This window comes from Nanorana parkeri, unplaced genomic scaffold (genome assembly GCF_000935625.1).
Source record: "Nanorana parkeri isolate BGI_ZX_2015 unplaced genomic scaffold, ASM93562v1 scaffold40, whole genome shotgun sequence".
Lineage (NCBI taxonomy): Eukaryota > Metazoa > Chordata > Amphibia > Anura > Dicroglossidae > Nanorana > Nanorana parkeri.
In genome coordinates, this window is record NW_017306308.1 from 1,271,260 (window position 1) to 1,291,358 (window position 20,099).

The 20,099-nt window shown below is 42.2% G+C and overlaps 1 protein-coding gene across 5 annotated transcripts in view; it reads right to left on the reverse strand.

Moving 5' to 3' along the window:
• CSNK1G3 (casein kinase 1 gamma 3) overlaps positions 1-20,099 on the reverse strand; it is a 101,899-nt gene that overhangs the window by 46,125 nt on the left and 35,675 nt on the right. For all 5 annotated transcript variants that reach the window (XM_018571149.1, XM_018571128.1, XM_018571142.1 and 2 more), the window contains exons 4-5: positions 4,765-4,913; positions 1,259-1,493 (exon numbers count right to left, since the gene is read on the reverse strand). In XM_018571149.1, the coding sequence (XP_018426651.1) occupies positions 1,259-1,493; positions 4,765-4,913 (384 nt within the window). The remainder of the gene's footprint in view (positions 1-1,258; positions 1,494-4,764; positions 4,914-20,099) is intronic.

Genomic DNA, 20,099 nt, shown 5'->3' on the forward strand with positions numbered 1-20,099 from the left:
GGCTCCACGGTCCTTCATAAGGCCCGGGATTGGCACGGCGGATCTCTGACTGGATCAGAAGGAGATCAGCACACTTTTACATGCTGAACTCCCCTCCTGCCTCTGAATGCGGAAGTGATGTGCATTACATCCCTTCCGCTTTCAGCCTGTCTTGCTGTAGCCAGATTCCAGAATGATTGCATCACACATGTCAAGAGTGCAAGCAAAAATTCTAGTGCCATTAATCACTGGTAACACTAAATTGATCAGCGGTAAAAGTGTTGCATATGGCCATTTTTGGGTATGGTAGTTTTTTGCGATTTCACAGGCACACACAATATTAAGCCTCAACATGTTTGGCATCTATTTACCCGATGTGACCCCATCTTTTATATTAAAAAAAAAAAAATTGGGTAAAAATAAATATTTCATAGAATAAACATAGGGCAAACTTTTTTTTTTTTAAATTTAAGTACTTTTTTAATATATTCTTTAAATAGTAAAAAGGGGAGAAAAAAACCCAGAGGTGATTAAATACCACCAATACAAAGCGCTCTCTTTCCCCCCCCAAAAATGACAAAATTAATTTCAGTATGGTGTTGCATGACTGAATAAATGTCAAAGAACTGCAGAGCTGAATACTGAAATATGGCCTGGACAGGAAAGGGGGTTTAACACCCCGGTCTTCAAGTGGTTAAGCAATTAGGCTAGGTTCACACCAGATGCAGTGAGTTCCGGCCCGAACGCACTGCATCGCATTGCAGCCGGCTCACTTTTTTGCGGGGCAAGAGGGGGCGTGACGGGCCATTGAAGTGAATGGCACCGTAGCCACGCCCTCTGGCCGCAATGCTATCGTCCACACAGGATCACAAGGCACATTGTGCCCGTGGTCCGGTGCGATCAAAATAGCGCTTGCAGCATTTTGATCGCACCGGACCACAGGCACAATGTGCCTTGCGATCCATCGCGGCTGATCGCACTGCGGCCGGAGGGCGTGGCTACGGTGCCATTCACTTCAATGGCCTGTCACGCCCCCTCTTGCCCCGCAAAAAAGTGAGCCGTCCGCAATGCAGTGCATTCTGGCCAGAATCAGGCCGGAACGCACTGCATCTGGTGTGAACCTAGCCTTAACAATTAAGATAACAAACCAAACATTTTGAAGATGCAGAACATGCATTAGAAAATGTGAAGGAAAAAGTTCAGCATTCTATGACTTCATAATAATGATATTATGCAACAGCGATATCATGGCACTTCAGTCATTTGTGGTCATACAAACCTTTTCCTAAATGTGTATTAATGCTCATGTATCTAGCTGTTCCTGTAAGGCTCTTGTGTTCTCTGTAAGGTATGTGCTTCTTTGTTTCTGGGTCTATGTATTCTTTGGCCAAGCCAAAATCTATAATGTGAATTATTTGCTGGTTCTTGTTTCCTGGACGACCTATCAAGAAATTTTCAGGCTTTACGTCTCTATATATCAAGTTCTTTGAATGAACGTATTCCATGCGGGAAATCTGTGTAAACATGGAAGAGTAGAGGGGGAAAAAAAATGTATGTTAACAATGACATCTTAGCAGAATAAACCTTTCACAGTTTCAGTATTTAGAAAGTAAATTGTGAACATGTTTTAAAGAACATTAACATTAGGACTGATGAGTTACCGAAGGAAAAGAAAATGGTGCCCAATGCAATAATATTTAAAAACATTCCTTTGCCCACTTTTACTATACACTTCCATGTGTCCATCTCTTCCTAGACAAATATTAAAATCTTGCTGGGCTGGTGGTCATGGGTAAGCTGCTGACACATGAAGCTTCAAAAGCTAGAAAAAAAAGTAGAATTGTAGATCTGGCAGAATTGTATGGTGTGCACTTTGTGCCCCATATCCCCAAGAATCTCTGTATATTGTTGTGTATTTGCATTATATGAGGTCTTAGTTCTGATATTAAAGAAGAACGCCGGGAAGAAGTCATCTTGCAGTGGGACTTCCCCCTCACTTCAAGGGTTAAGACCTCATTTTCGTCTAGGGTGGAAAAGAAAGAAAAAGATATATTTGGCCGAATCTTGGAGCCAGCTGTTGGAAAGGTCTCTGCAGCCTCGCTCCATCGGTCTAAGGTCCTGTGAGTCATTATGTCCAATACAGTGTATTGGGCATGAGGAAGCCAAGGGACATTCCATCACTGAAGCAGAGGAGAGCCTGCAGGAACCTGTCTAACAGCTAGCCGGTTCCACGTTTCGGGCAAGTATATCTTTATTTTACACCCTAGTCGAAAATAGGCACTTATCCATTGCAGTGCAGGGGTAGCCCTGATGTTGATCGCCAAGTCAACAGGCTGTAGTTTGCAGGCTCCTAACTTTTGTCAGGTGGCTACTAGATCTCCGAGTGATCTAACCCAGGCCTGTATGAAGTGTGTTTTTCTTCATTTTTACAGGTAGACCAAGCTGACTGGGAAAAGTGAAAGGAGCTGGGGGAAGCTCTAAAACTGCCATGAGCTCTCATAACAATTACCTTTTATTTACATGGCAGGAGTCCCTGGCAGAGTGATAGCTTTTCCCCTGTACTAGTCAGCATGGGCATGTAAATATGGAGAAAAATATATATATATAAAAAAAAAAGAGGGTATGTGAAATAAAAATGGAATATTACTTAAAGTGTATTTCCACTTTTGCAGTCAAATGTAGGAAAACCCTTTGATATGTTTGCTGTGTGTTCCTATTCACACAGCATACTAAAAAAATAACTTTAAAAAAAAAAATCTTACCTTTTAGAGGTTTTGTTAAATCAGACAAGATGGCTGATTCCAGGTTTTTCTCAGCCCCATCACAGTGGTCTATCCCAATGGAAAGTCTTGGGACTGAAATGTGAGGATTGTGTTTATCTGATAAGCTTCATTAACATACAATGCACAAGCCACCTCTGAATGGACGAGACCCCTCACCCATCACAGCCCCTCCTAACATTTCAAAGAAATAGAAGCGAGACGAAATTTTAACCCTTAAAACCCTAACCAAGTAAAAGCTATTTAAACTCAAAGAAGCATTTCTAATTATTTTCATCTTATGCTATGTGAATGGGAACATGTAACAAATACAAAATGTGTTAACCCGATTCGGCTGCGAAAGTGGAAATACACTTTAAAATATAAATTACATTTATTAACTGCATAGGTATTATTTGATAGAAAGGACATTATCATCTTTACAATATTGTACAATAAGAAATACACTATATTGCCAAAACTATTGGGACACCCCTCCAAATCATTGGATTCAGGTGTTCCAATCACCTCCATGGCCACAGGTGTATAAAATCAAGCAACTAGGCATGCAGACGCTTCTACAAACATCTGTGAAAGAATGGGTTGCTCTCATGAGCTCAGTGGATTCAAGTCTGGTACCGTGATAGGTTGCCACCTGTGCAATAAGTCCATCCGTGAAATTTCCTTGCAACTAAATATTCCACAGCCACCTGTTAGTGGTATTATAACAAAGTGGAAGCAACTGGGAACAACAGCAACTCAGCCATGAAGTGGTAGGCCACGTAAAATGACAGAGCGGGGTCATCGCATGCTGAAGGGCAGTGTGCAGAAGTTGCCAACAGTATGCAGAGTCAATAGCTACAGACCTGCAAACTTCATGTGGCCTTCAGATTGGCACAACAACAGTGCGTAGAGAGCTTAATGGGATGGGTTTCCATGGCCGAGCAGCTGCATCCAAACCTTACATCACCAAGTGCAATGCAAAGCGTGGGATGTAGTGGTGTAAAGCACGCCGCCACCGGACTCGAGAAGTGGAGACGTGTTCTCTGAAGTGACTAATCACGCTTCTCTGTCTGGCAATCCGATGAACGTGTGTGGGTTTGGCGGTTGCCAGGAGAATGGTACTTGCCTGACTGCATTGTGCCAAGTGTAAAGTTTGGTGGAGGGGGGGATTATGGTGTGGGGTTGTTTTTCAGGGGTTGGGCTTGGCCCCTTAATTCCAGTGAAGGGAACTCTTAAGGCATCAGCACACCAAGACATTTTGGACAATTTCATGCTTCCAACTTTGTGGGAACAGTTTGGGGATGGCCCCTTCCTGTTCCAACATGACTGTGCACCAGTGCACAAAGCAAGGTCCATAAAAGACATGAATGAGCAAGTTAGGGGTGAAGGAACTTGACTGGCCTGCACAGAGTCCCGACCTCAACCCGATGGAACACCTTTGGGATGAATTGGAGTGGAGACTGCGAGCCAGGCCTTCTCGTTCAACATCTGTACCTGACCTCACAAATGTGCTTCTGGAAGAATGGTCAATTATTCCCATGGACACACTTCTAAACCTTGGACAGACTTCCCAGAAGAGTTAAAGCTGTTATAGCTGCAAAGGGTGGGCCAACTCAATATTGAACCCTACGGACCAAGACTGGGATGCCAATGAAGTTCATGTGCTTGTAAAGGCAGACTTCCCAATACTTTTGACAGTATAGTGTATGTAATTAGATTTAAAATGGTGAACTGAAAATTAAACATATACTGATTTTTTATTTTTTGATATGTATCATGCCAAACAACTTCCCACTGTTCTCTGAGCTACAAACCCAATACACAGTGGAATACTCAGGAAGTGCCAAAGGATTCGGTTATGTTTAAACTGTCTTGTGATTCCAACACACCTGCCAGACACCACAGTCTGGTCAGTGACTGTTACCTTTCTCCATCACAGTTTAGCAATGTGTAAACCATGCTGCCCCCACAGAAGCAGCACAATGATAAAATGAGCCAAGTTCAGAAATTCACATCTACTTACCAGTTGTATGGCTATCATGAGTACAGTTTTTAAGGAAAATGTTCTGTCACACAAGTCGAATAAGTCTTCCAAACTTGGCCCCAGCAATTCTAGCACCATGGCATTGTATTTACCGCATGGACCAAAGTAATAAACCTGAGGTACGCCATCTGAAATGGAAACGAGACAAAAAATAATTAGCTCCTGTAGTGACAAAAAATATGTACATTTTCATATGAAAAATCTCATCAGAACATTCGATAAGGCCATCAGAGACTTGACAAATAACATTCAAAATTCCGTATGATTTTAACATTCAGTTAAAAAAGTGGTTTCCCAAACGAAATCCACATTCAAGGTTACAAATTCGTTTGAGAAAAATTTTCCATCCTGCTCTTTCGATTTAACCCCTTTGGCTATTAGAAACTCGAATGAACGTTTCCCCCAAAAAAATTTCTTACAACATTCTAAACCTGTATACCAGGCTTAGGATTCAACATACAAAAGGAGATCCGGGTCAATGACAATGGTAACATGTGTTGAATATGGACAAACTGCAAAATCACAGAGGAACAGTGGCTGCAAATACAGATTGGCAATAAGTATTGCCAAATGCCTAACAACGGTTACTAAATGCCCCCAAAACACTGCCACAAAACTGACATAGTACCCAGAGGCGTAACTAGAACCCTCAGGGCCCCGGTGCAAGAAAACCATAAAGGGCCCCCCCCCCCCCCCGGAGAAAAAAACATGATTTTGATACTTTTTTCTCCCCCCAATATATAAAACATTAAACCATTTCTGTTTTTATTTTCATTTTAATGGAATCATCCACAGAGGTAGTTTCAGGAGGGGTGCGGAATGTCCCATGAGGGGTGCGGAATGTCCCATGAGGGGTGCGGAATGTCCAAGCACCTCTGACGCACTCAAAACAAATTGTGCACATAGCTTCACTAAATTGGAATTCATGGCTGGATAAAGATGCATAAGACAGTGTAAGTAACACATATCCTGTGTGTGCCTGGAGCAGATTGCATTTGACAGAAGTGAAAGCATTCCTTCAGCCCTAAATGTTTTTTTGGTATGGGCAGCCATCAAGCAGGAGCCATTAAGAGCAATGACTCTTCAGCATGCATACTTGTCAAAAGAACATGAGGCCATTTGAAGACCAGATGCACCATATTTCACCCATCAATGGTGCTCCGTTTCCAGTTCCTATGGTCTGAAGCCACAGCAGCAGTGCACTACAGAGCAGATGTCATGAGCCATGAATGGATACTCTGTACTCTGGTGTACAGGCTCAAAAGAATTTGGTTGATTTGACAACACCCAGAGCACTAAAGAACCAAAAGGACTGTTATGTTTGTGCAGGGTGACATACCTAGCCTGCTTCCATTATACCGGTTTGTCAGATTAAAGCAAACTTGCTCTACAGTTTATCTCTCTGCTGTGAAGAAGAACTAAGTAGATCTAAATTCAATAACTACAATCTCATATAGACTTTAAAGCTGAACTCCAGATTTCAATTATTATGCCTACTTACATTGGTCCAGCTTGGCCCACTAAGTATGCATATTCCATAAGGGATCAGCTCATGGCGAACTTGTGAAACACCGTAATACCTGGAGCTACTACAGTGCTGACAGCAATCCTCCGGGTCCTGCTCAACAACTTTCCCTCTACTCTGTAAACACAGGAGGGCACTTGCTCTGCACTGCTGCCATTCAGAGAACACCTAGTATTTTTTTTTTATCAGTGCATACAAGGGGTTCTCTGCTTGGACAAGGGACAGTGAAGTCCCAACTAGCAGCTGTGCCGAGTGAGCAACCCCCTGTGTTTTTAGAGCAGAGGGCGAGCTGCTCAGCAAAGCATAGTTCCATAGTATTTGAGGTTGAATAAAGACACAGGTCCATCAAGTTCAACCTTTGTGTGTCTGTATGTGATTGGAGCATGTGTGTGTACACGAGTCACTGTGGGGTCCAGTTTAAAAAACACAGGACCTGAAGATTGATGTTAGCACTGTAGTAGCTCCGCTTACTGCAGCACATTACAGGATCCCAGGTGGCTGATCAGGAATGTCACATAAATACTTACATTGGGCCAAGTAAACATAATTTATACCTGTAGTTCAGCTTGAAAATATTACTGGAATTTCAAAAGATATTTTAATTGATCTGAATCTGCTGCTTTCTTTAAAATGAGTACCTAGTGATCCTGCCATTCGGGTCTTTTTTCAGGCACTTCCTGTTATGGGGTGACAACTGTTTTCTAATTTTACTCCTGCCTTGTCACCCTGTTACATGTGCCCCTGATGGAGACAACAAGAGGCTGTGATGAAACACACATTGTGCAGGCATGTCCACCATTGTCACAATCAGGAACTGGTAAGAACAATGATATGTACCCAAAGCTTGGTGTTCATTTTTGTAGACAGGTGTGGCTGAATGAGAACAGCAGCACTGAGATTGGAAAAAAGGTAAAAAAGTATTGTATAGAAAAATAAATTGGATGCTGTTTATGAAACACAGGGCTTTAGCAATCTAAAATGTCATCCGGTTAGGTTTACTTTAATATATCAACAGTCCGTACACAGTGTGCATGCCTTAACTATGGATTCACAGAACAGAAGCAGAGAGGTGATTGAGAATGCCATAGAGAAGTGATTGAATATGCTGTATTAGCCTCACCATATGTATCTCTTCTCCTACGGTGGCGTAACGTTTCCCTATACGTTTCCCTATAGACTGACTAAAGTGAAGAAATGAATAATCCCACAAAGAATTCGAAGCAAACTAGCAGTGTAAAGGAAAAGTCATGTTATTAACGGGGCCAAACACTGTCAGAGCTTCCGTTTTAGATAACGTAAGGGCCAGTTTAACCAAAGGTGTATTGCAATGTCATGGGGAACCTGGTGAGTTGAGTCCGCTGTTTACTATCTCTTTTCTTTATGGAGTTCACCCACCATAGCCCTTGCTTGGAGTCAGACGCCTACTATATAAAAAAAAAAAAAAAGGACTATTTTCTCCCTGGTGGGGGTGGATCATATGCCTCATATGCCATACTGATTCCAGTCTAATTGGTGGTTAAAAAGGAGTGGTCTGGACATACAGGGCCTACCTCTGAAATCATCACAGGGCTCTGCCAAATAACTAGATTACCACAGCAATGTGCATTAAAGTGACACTAAACGCAGAAGTTAGCCCTCATTCACACCCAGCGTTTTCTGAGCAGGAAAAGCACTCCAAAACAATTGCCGAGATTTTCAACCCATATAAGCCGTCCCGAATATAAGCCGAGGTACCTAATTTTACCACAAAAAACTGGGAAAAAGTATTGACCCGAATATAAAGCTGGGAAATGAGGCAGCTACTGGTAGATAGATACCAATAAAATTACATTAATATTTATTTAAAAGAAAAACAATAACCTAGCTCTGCAAGTGGAAAAGGGGGTACAGGGCTACATATCATGTACTACGGATCATTTAACCCATTCATATTAGCAGAGGAGATTGTAAATCTATTGTTCAGTGAATTCTATATGTAGTATATAGTACATGTACATGTACATATAGAGTGCCTGCAACAATACATTTACAATGATCCTCTGCTAACATGAATGGGTTAAATGATTCATAGTACAGTGCTACATACAGATCATTTAATCCATTCATGTTAGTATCATTGTAAATGTATTGTCTGCACTGTATTAGCAGTATATACTCTATATGTAGTATATACTGCTAATATATATATAATCACACATGTAACCACAGAGATTCTGCACGGGCATACATTGTCAGATTTCAATTTGCGATTACTACGAATAGCGTTAAATCTTGAATATTTAAAATGTGTTAAAGCATTGAATAGTCAGAACACCTAAAATGTATACAGGCAGTGCCCAGGTTATGAACAAGATAGGGACTGTAGGTTTGTTCTTAAGTTGAATTTGTATGTAAGTTGGAACAGGTAAATGTGTAACTCCAGTCAAAATTTTTTTTTTTTTTTTGGATAGCATAGGGAAGGGTTTTACCTCCTGTAAAGTTTGTTTTGCTGTGTGTGTCCCTGTAGAGAATATTGCACCTCAATTTCTGTGACTGTGACAAATGGATTTAGAAAATGTTGGGTTGTCGTGGAAACAAGGATTGGTGATGAAGCGTCAGTGGAGACACCTTTTTCCCATGACAACTCTTACAGGAGTGAATTTCCCTTCGTAGGGGTAGTTTTTCTTTCACCTCCTGTAGTCTCAAGGACAGGAAGGGAGATTAAATCTTTCTAATGATACAGACAGCAGTAAAAACCTCACAGTGACCAGGAAGAAGAGGTGGCCACCCCTCGTCTGCACGTCTAACAAGAGCCAACTTCCTGTAATGTACGTACAGTACTACAAACCAGACCCCAAAAAGGCAGACGCTCCTCGTCAGCACGAGCGCGGAAGCATTACAACTACCCCTGCTGTACAGTAATAGCCTCCATTTGTAAGTAGGAGTCGCATGTATGTAACTCAGGGACTGCCTGTATTCCCTCTATATTTTTGTTCACAAAAATTGAAAGTTATTTACACATATTGGAAATTTGCTATTAAGCATTAAAAAAAAAAAAGAAAAGCAAAACATTCTAAACAACTCTCTCCCACCGACCCCACCTCCTCCTCAATATAGGAGTAACACAGTAAAAACCAAACTGTACAGTGCCTGAGCCAAGCAGATGATGATGTTATACAGTTTACTTAAATAGAGATTATTTCATTTCATTCCAGTCAGTACAGACAAGCCAAGCACAGGCTTAGCCACGTACTCATGGATACAGTTTAATATACTAGATTAACCAGGATTAAGCATATGGAGTATGAAAAAAAAGGATTTCTTTGTCATATTCCAGAAAAGCAAAAATGTTACAACCGTACAGACGTATAACCATGTAGAACATGGCACGTGGTTCTAAATCTATTTTTTTTTTTCCTTACACAAAAAGGACAAGATGAGCTCTTACCAGGTGTCAATCATTTCTGCACCGCATCCCAGCCACGCATACTTTCCAATTTCCCCAATTATAGATCAAGCCACCCCATAATCCCCATGTCAATATGCCAAAAACATGAATTTGTATGAGATGGAATTTTGATTAATGTGAGTGCCATCAGCCAATAACCCAAATGTCAATTGGCAATAAAACATTTTAGCCTTATTTAACATGTCTCAAAATGACTCAGATTCAAACATTTATCAGACAAAAAAAAAACCATTAGAAAGCCATGGGTCTTTTAATTTAAATGCAGCGTCATGGCTAGGAGAAAACATCCTTGTAGGATACTCATTAGTACACCATTTGGAAAGAGCAACCAAAATGCACAAGCCGCAGTTCAGATGCGTTCCACTTAGAACATGCATATGTAACAGCCCCACTATTGACAATTAGGATACATTTTTTCAAATCTTCAAAAAATCTTGCAAATGCTTCAGTGTGAATTAACTTTAATTGGCTGTGTGGGATAGGAGGTTGTAACTCCACTTTAAAGTGCCATCTTAGTCTCCATTTGGATTGCAGCTGTCATGGTGCAGCACATGTTATCAGCTATGACACCAGCCATTAAAGGGCTTGAAAGTTTGGTTGAGAGCAGAAATAAGCACACTGACAACCTTGGCGGTTTGCATGCCTGAAAAGTAACGTTTTTGGGGAGACATTAAAATTGGTCGGTAAAGTTCCTCTCTAAAGCCAGCCAGTAGAAGTTTGCTCGAACATTAGTTTGATTTTCTAATGGTTAGTTGGGTCTAACATCAGAGTGGCAAGCAAAATCGGAGGAGCAGGATGTAAAATGTTTCTCGCTTCTGTCCTGAAGGAATGAAATTTAACCACGAATGTGATTTTTGTTTTGGAAAAAAACATCCATTTTGCAATGTGCAAATGCAAGGCACAAAAGAAAGGTTTAATCCCAAACATTTCATACGTTTGGGATTCCAATTAAGGAGAGAAGTTCCAGATGAAAAATATTAAGGGGTTTCGAATTAAATATTAGTTGGCTCAATGATGGGAACATTAAAATGTTCTGAAAAACTATTTTGAGCGAACGTTTCAATGAAATTCTAACAGTGTACGGCCAGTTTATGACACAGTGCTTACAGAAAGGTATTTTTAGATAGATTATTATAATCCAATATGGCACTTGATGTTTGCAGCCAAGCTAAAACCTGATCAGACCACTTCAGACATTGGCATGTGCAAGGAGAGTTTGCTATATCGCACCATATCTTCACAAGCAGTGGCTCTCTTCACGTCTGTTATATTATACTATGTACAGGACTTCTAGTGGAAGCAAGCAGAACTATAAACCTGCCAGCTGATTTGTCCAACAAGAGAAATTAAACAAAAGACAAGGGTGGTGTTTAAGCTTATGTGAAGAAAATCATTCCTGCAAAACAGATCTTCCGACTTCCCATAATTTTAATATCATGACTTAAAAGAGAACTATGGCCCAACCTATTTTTGCCACAGTTTTCTTTGGGGTCACAGGAGGACATATACCAATGTCCTCCCTGTGCCGCTATATGCCGATAGCGCAGAGCCACACTACTGTCCGGATCCACTGCGCTGCCTGATTGACAGCTGTGTCCGCCCCTCCCCCATCCATCTCTCCAGTCAGTGCTGGAGGAATGGAGTGGGAGGGGAGAATCCCTGCGGGGATCGGTGACCGACAGTCCTTACTATTTACAGGGGGAAGTAGTATGTGATCGCTCACTCAACAGAGCTGCCGTGTGACAGCTTCAGTGTCACACGTTGGCTCCCAATATGGGGATGAGTGTATTTAACTCTCCACGTAATTCTTTTATTTTTCAGTGCTGTGCTTGCTGGCAAAGCAGAGAAAAGCACATGAGAAAGTAAATTAACTTTGTGAACAAGCAGAAGATCACATTCTAAATGGTTAGATTTATTTTGAAATATGAACATGCAACCACCTTGAATATCAATGTCTCTATATACATAAAACCAATGACCGGGAAATGCATATACATTTTTTTGAATAGCCTCCTGTATACAAACATCCAACTGTACAACTTACCGTACTACTATCCTGTCCTATGAAAATGCAGCAGAAACAGTAATACAAAAAAAAAAAAAATGTGTGGCACGAAAAACACATTGCAAAGAAGTGTGCAAGCGAAAACAATATTCCAGAACGGTGTCAATTAATATTTAAGAGAAAATACTGCTTGCACCTGTTGAGAGCAACTGTCACCGATGAAGGATTGCCAAGTTAGTAGTATGCACAAATGGGTTTTGCAACAGCCATACCCTCCTTAAGGGTGCATCCCAGGGCGTCTAAATGTAAGCATCAGCTGGCTTCCTGCTGCAGATCTCCTTAGAATCTTAGGCCCCATTCACACCTATGCGTATTGTAATATGCGCGTCTGTCGCGCGACCGTCACGCGTTTTTTTTTACCGCGAGTCGCGGTAAAAAAGCCGCGCGACCGTCGCGCGATTCCAAAGGCTACTTGGCAGTATACAAATGGAAAACGCCCTACAAAACGGACCAATACGCAGCAAAAAACGCTCCGGGACCTTTTCATGCCTGGGCCGTTTTGTAGTGCGCTCGGGACGGGCGGAAATACGGACAGGTGGGAACGAGGCCATTGACTACAATGCTATTTATTTTTTTGACCGTTTTGTAGAGCGTTCATCGAGCGTAGGACGCGCTACAAAACGGTCAGGTGTGAATGGGGCCTTAGTACAGATACCCTTGAAAAAGCAGTAAGTGTAAATGTCACTTGTGCAAGATTGCACCCACTGTTCCCCCCAATGATGTGAGCAGAAGACACAATGAGCAGATCATTTACAAAAACACAGAAAGACTGTGCAGCTGACTAGAGCAACCACATTACTTTGCAATGGTTGCTACAGGCATCCCCTTGATTCAGCTCAACTTATTATTAGTCAAAGGGTATTACACAAATATCAGAAATGGCAAGCAGGCACCTTGCGGTGCTAGCATTTACTTTGGTTAGCTTTCAGAATGTCCCAGGAGCCACCATTCCAAGTGTCTCCATAAAGGGAGGACCTGTCACACCCTATCTACTATTACATAGGGGGCTTGTCACCCCCCAATGCGATAGCAATAGGGTTAGTGTGGGGAAAAAAAGGTGTTAATAAAATAAACATAAGAAAAATCAAAACAAAATGCATAAAATTAAATACAGTTTTAAAGTCCCCGCCCCCACAAACACGACAATTGTGCTGCACATGTTACATCCATCACCGCGAATGTCGGAGTGAGAACAATAATTCTAGGGCCATCACTTAGCGCTAAACTGATGAGCAGTAAAAGCGTTTAAAGTGTTCCCTATGGGAAATTTGGGTTATTGAAGTTCTTTGTGGCTTCACGGGCGATCGCAATTTTAAGGCTTGACATGTTTGCTACTTACCCGAAGTGACCCCGTCTTTCAAATTTTACCAAAAAATTGGGTATTACATTATGTTTCTGTACACTAAAAATTTTAAATTTAGTTTATTGTATCCTAAAAATACTGGCTTGATAACCATTTGCGCAAATACCGTGCAACATAAAAAACATTTGGATGTATCATAAAAACAATTGCAACTAGCATTTTTTTTATTCTTTACTCTACAGGGCCTCTGCTATCAGAACATTTATCATTGTTTGGGGGTTTTAAGCCGTTTTCTAACCAAAAATTTATATTTTATCATGTGCGCGCAAATAGTAAGACAATGCTCAGTACAGCAAGTGGTTAAGATGTATGGGAAGGAACTGTCCTAACTGCCAGAAGATTCTGAGCATAACTTGGGATAAGTGCAGAAATGGATAAAGACAGACCGAGCATAAAAAAGGTAAAACATACAAGTGTCAAAACCATATAACTCGCCAACTAAGTGGTTTATGACAATACAGCAGAGATAAATTGTGCTTTTCAGAAAGTTAACAGCTACATTCCAATCAGGTCTCTTCCCTTACAGCTTCTCATATAGGCATAAAATAGACGCTACTATGCCCCCAGCATGTCCCTGACGCACACCATCTCAATGAAGTTTACAACCTTCAGTTCTCCAGCCCACAATCAGACCTTTCCTGCTGAAACCAAACAAGAAGCAGCTCAATGGTATAAAACACAGACAACAGAGTACAGCTGGTTTCAACAGATGTCAATAAATCTGCTTAGATTGCTTAATCCTTACATTATTTCAAGGGTGAAACATGATATTTATTTCCTCAGAAAACCTACAGCATGTTCACATGCAGAAAATGCCTTTCTGTAAATAAACACTAATATGAGCAGTTGTATGAATAATCCACCGATACACACTTCACTGTATTCAGTCTGCCAATTACAATGTAGATATTCATTTTGGATTTGAATTCGCTAAAATCTATTACAGCATCAGTGACGCAGCATGTGAAAAAACATTTTACTGCCCTGCAGACCAATATGTAGAGGCCTACAGCAGCGGCCAATGAACAACTGGGCGGAGCCGGCCGTGACGTCACGGTCGGCTCCGCCAAGTTGTCATTGTTTAATGACAGTTCAGCGTCCCCACGTAAATCTGTCATTGCAACTGGGCAGAGCCAGCTGTGAGATTATGGCTGGCTCCGCCCAGCTGCGAGTCTTTTGGCCGGCCAATGGCCAGCTTCGGGTTTCACTTCAGCTCAGTCGAGCCGAAGCACATGCCTTTGGCTCGGCTGAGCCTCTCGGCCAGCTTCGGGAGATGTACGGTCTATAGTGAATATAGTATATATACACACACTATAGTAGAACCGAAGGGCTCCAGCGGCCGAAGCTACGGTTGATCCTTCGGCTAGCTTTGTGAATAACCCTCTTAAAGTTAGAGCCTCAAGTAAAATAGATAGAAACACAGTAACATATTAGGCCTCATGCACGTGGCTGTATTGTTTTTACGCAAGATCTTGGGCGGACATGTACACAATAGTGTATAATCAGCAGGCACCACCACTGCTAACTATACAATGCTTACACACTGGCCCTGAAGGAGTCATTCCTGCGGCTGTGGCGCATGCGCAGAATGACCCAGGCCTTCAGTAATTCAGAATGACTAGAGGCTGAGGTTATTCGGCACATGAGCCACTGCTGGACCATGAAGACAGATTGCAGGAACATAAAACACAGATTTTTCTAGTTTGGGTTTATATGCAGCAGACCAAAATGAACAGTGTGCCCCCAGCTTACGTTACTGCTGCTGTTAGATCTATATAAGTTATGGATCTGGTCTTAGCGAACTGTATTGTGTGCCGGTGTGCATGAGCCTTTACTTACACAATATCCTGATCTCTATTTTTACAGACCTGAACAAGCAGGTAACAATAGAGGCTGTAAAGCTGTACTTGTAAAAAGTATGTACTTGTAAAAACTGGGAAGTACGCTGTGCATCTGTTACCTCGTACCATCAGTCTTCCTTCCCTTGCGAGCACCCGCGCCGCAGGGGGGTGGGGGGGGGGGAAATTCAAAAGTAAAAAAAACTGAAAAAATCTGAGATAATCAGAACGCCGGGGAGGTTAAAAGGAGAACTCTGGGGTTAGGACTTTTAATCACAGTTCTCCTAAGGGTAACGGGAGCACACAAACTAGCGTCCTCCCGTCACCCAAAGCTCACTATACCGCGAGCTACATCTCACGGTATACTGAGACACCGCAGCCGGAACGGATCCCAACAATTATGTCTGGATCCACCCAGCTGCGTGACAGCTGGCTCTGCCTATCTAGAGGCAGAGCCAGCTGTACCCGCCCCATCCCCCGTCCGTTGCGCCAGTCAGCTCTGGAGGATCGGACAGGGGAGGGGGGAATCCAGTCCCTCCCCTGTCGCGGCTCTCTGCTGGCACAGGATCGAGAAGTGAGCGAGCCCCGGTATGTGTTCGCTCAGCTCCCGATCAACTGAGCCGACCTGTGACAGTCTCATTGTCACAGGTCGGCTCAGATTAGGAGGCTGAGTGAAAAGCACTCACCTCATAATTCTCCTTTAGGGCTTAAAGAGGAATCAAAGGAGCCAAGCCAACTTCCCCAGTACTTTTACATCTAGGCAGAGCCTTCATCTACTCATTTTTGTCAGTAATATTACTATGGTGATTCTGAACAACACCTTTTTGGGAAGATTGAATACCCACCACATGCTAGTTTCTGCCTTACACAAAGAAATGTAGAAGAAAGAAGCCCATACTAAAATATCCCAGACAATGTTTAAAAGGAGAACTATGAGGCGAGTGAAAATCACTCAACCTCATAGTTTGAGCCGACGTGCGACAATGAAACTGTCACAGGTCGGCTCAATATATCGGTAAGTGAGTGAACACATACCGTCGCTCGCTCACTTCTCGATCCTGGGATTCGTCCCGGCTGCGGCGGTCTCGATATACTGCGAGCTGCAGCTCTGGGTATACTGAGCTTTGGGTGACGGGATGACGCTAGTTTGTGTCCTCCCTTGACATTTAGGAGAACTATGGGGAAAAACACTGACCCCATAGTTCTCCTTTAAATTAAAACCTGCATGTGAATAGAGATGAAAGATGCAGAGTTACACATGACAGGTCTCAGAAGTGTGCTCATACTATATATCTGTATGTGCTTGTGGGTATCGTAGATGACAGAAAAATTTTAAATATGGTAAAACCAAGTGAACTTTTTGATTTCAGCACTGCTGCAGTGCTTGCGCTTTAGTATTGAAAACTTAAAAAAAAAGCATGTACAAAACGTGTCTGTTGATGACCTCGGCTAGACTTCATGCTTATGTGAACCACTAATACACCATGATTTCACACATCCCTGCTGGAATTCATATCAAAAGATAGCGGAGTCCAATTTGGGCCTCATGGGCCACTGGCTGGTGAAAACTGATCCAGACTGCAGATATGCAATATATGACCACATTACAGAGGAAATGGAAGCTGTTTCTACATTTAAAAAAAAGTAGTTATAGAACATGGAACAGTTTTGAATAAGGTGGTTTGGTGGAAATGTGGCAGTAGGCCAAATAGCTGGAATGTTTCAGCTATGCCATAAGTTTCTGAAGCACCACATGCAAGTCATTTTAGAAAGCTTTTAACATACAAAACAAGCATCTCTTGTACTTGACTGTCTGAAATGCTCAAAACCACAGTAAAAACATATACATTACGTTCTACTTGCATCATCCAACCAAGTTTCTGCTAAATACGCACACATTATTCCAGATGTTGATTACCCTCTACCTCGCCTGATGCTTAACCATACAACTCGCTCTTCCACAAAGATTATATCACAGCCAGAGAACTACAAGGCTATACACACAAAGTCTAATCCTTATACCACAGGTTTTTTTTTTGCTTCTCTCCCTTCTCATTTCACGTTGACCATATGGGTTAAACACCATTCTCCCTTCTCATTTCACGTTGACCATATGGGTTAAACACCATTCTACCTTCTCATTTCACGTTGACCATATGGGTTAAACACCATTCTCCCTTCTCATTTCACGTTGACCATATGGGTTAAACACCATTCTCCCTTCTCATTTCACGTTGACCATATGGGTTAATCACTATCACAGAGATTTTAATGGAACTAATGCTGGCAAGTACAGCATTTGTTCTAACAAGCTTTGTAATGTATACCTGGGACATCTATAATAAAGAGGAAAAACCGCCAAAGTATTCCCCTAAACTTATAAAAGAACAAAGAACTAGAAAAGAACAATATTATCTCCTCTCTCGAATGTCATAGTCAGACAAAGATAATTATTCTAAAGCTTTTCATGTTTACATACGCAGATCAGCCAGAACATTATGAGCACCTGCTTAATATTAAGTAGATCCCCCTTTTGCCAGCAAAACAACCCTGACCCGTTGAGGCATGGACTCCACTAAACCTCTGAAGGTATGCTGTGGTATCTGGCACCCAGCCATCAGTAGCAGATTCTTTAAGTCCTGCAAGTTGCGAGGTGGGGCCTTCATGTTTTTCCAGCACATCCCACAGATGCTCCCTGTTCAACGGTTTTCCTTCCTTGGATCCGCATTGGTAGGTCCTGACCACTGCAGACTGGGAACAAGACAAGACGTGCAGTTTTGGAGTTGCTCTGACCCTCGTCTAGCCATCACAATTAGAATACACTTGTTCCACACAGAAATAATTTAATAAGACTTCACATACTGAATTATACCCAAGCTTTAGAATGGCAACATAAGCCAAACCATACTAAGGGCCAGCAATGTGGGCAAACAGCATCACTGTTTAAGAAATGCAGCACCTGCAATAAAAAGGTTCACAGAGGATCTGAACCTTCCCTAGTCTGCTAAAAAAAATAACATTTTGGTTTTATAGTCATCTCCGTGGAACAAAATCCCCTTGCAGTGGAGCTGCCCACGCACTGCAAAAGGGAAAATTCTGGTTTAGGTCAAGAGCGTCAGAAAAAGCGGTTTTAATTATCCGATCCCGTTTCCCTGGCAGTCGGAACTCTCCTCATCTCTCCGCCGCTCTCTCTGTGGATTGTCCATTCCAATCCTTACATACTCAGGGCTATGGATCCCGCATTGTACATGACAACATACAAGCGGACCTCCAGCCACAAGAGTGTAGTGGGGAAGAGGCTGTGGGTGCAGGTATTGGAGCCTGCTGGGGAGAGGATCAGGCCAGTTCAAGTCCTTTTAACAGGTACCCAAGACCTGAACAAGCATTTAACACTTGAAGTGTATGGGCAACCCCACTGCAAGGGGAGTTTTGAGTTGTCTGTTTTCCCCAGAATCCAGCTCAGATGTCATCCCCAAATCATTTGTTTCAGTGATTGCGGCCTCAGGTCCCATTCCTATTGGTGGCTTCCATGTGCAGGACCATAGACTGACAAAAGCTCCAGGCAATCATCCTTCCAGTGCCAAGCCATTCACCTCAACATCACCTATCGGACCCAGAAGCTGGAGATTACACAGTAAATAATGGACACAAAAGTATCTCCTTAACCATCTGCATAAAAAAAAAAAAACCTCTTACAATCCACTTATCTATAAGAACAGCGGTTTGATTTCCTCCACTGTGGGGAAATGGACAATTCATATTAAATAGACTTCATAGACTTGATAAATGTGACCAGCTGCCTAATACTTTCTAAAGAAATTCTCCTTGCATGGTATAGATACTTAAGCGTTCCTGTGGTGAGGCGGTCTGTCGTAGTGTTTTACATCTCTTTTACAAGTGAAGGGAACACAACTCACTGCCATTTAACATTTTCAAGGATGCTGTTTAACCACAATAATAATAACCGATTTAAATCAGGAAGGTTTGACAGTACTGCAAGAACAGGTGGTATGAGAATAGGTTAAACACACAAGCTACAACTAGTTCAACAGCATCCATTTATTCCAAAGAAGCAGAGTATAGCTGTCCTTAATGAAATGTGTATTTTTAGTACAGCACTTGGAAGGAAAATAATACAATTCTTGTTACTCGCATTTGCTCTTTAGGCGTCCTAATCCTAGGACTAAATAAGGATGAATCTGTGAGTCAAACCATTTGCTGACGTATATAAAAGTACAATGCCATCTCTGCTCCTCCATATTTATTTAGTAATGGGCTTCGCAGGTAAAGAAAAAAATAATGAAAAAATGTGACACTTTAAATGCACCAAAATGTTTAGGTCACCGTACTACGGAGCCATTTTCCTTGGTACACGGTCCACCATTTTCAGTAAAAAAGGAATTCGGTTTCAGGTAAATAATTGTTTAGTCCAAGTCAGTAACTAGGCAAGTTGTAAAGAAAGGATCAGTGTGGATCTGGACAAACATAGCTGCTTCCATATTTAAAACCTGACAAGTTCCTCTTAAAAAGTCACCTGTCTAACATAATCCAAAACTGGACAAATGCCAACAAAAATGGAAACAATGAAATTCATTTCCACTGTCATTACTGGAAGCATGTGTCCCCTGGCTACATCAAACTGCCTTTTTACTCCTAGACTGAATAGACTAGCAAGAAGAAAAATGTAATGTATTGCAGCTTACTAGTCCTTAGATGGGGTGGCTACATTACTAGTTTTATTTCTACCTGGTGGCACACTTCTCGCTCTAGGGCAGCGGTCTCAAAGTAATGGCCTGCGGACCAACTCCGGCCCGCAAGCTGGTACTAAGTAGCCCGCATCCAGCTGACAAGTCGAGCATACGGTCACAGATCGCGTGTTCAACTTGCGGGAGCAGCTCCACGGTCTGCATCTCCGACGGATGCAGACCGCAGTGCTGCTCCTGTCGGCTCCGGCCGGAGCTCTGTCAGTCCTGAGCTACGGCCATGTGTGCTGGGGGCTTTGGAGGGAGGGGGGAAGTATATTATGTGTGCTGGGGGCTTTGGAGGGAGGGGGGAAGTATATTATGTGTGCTGGG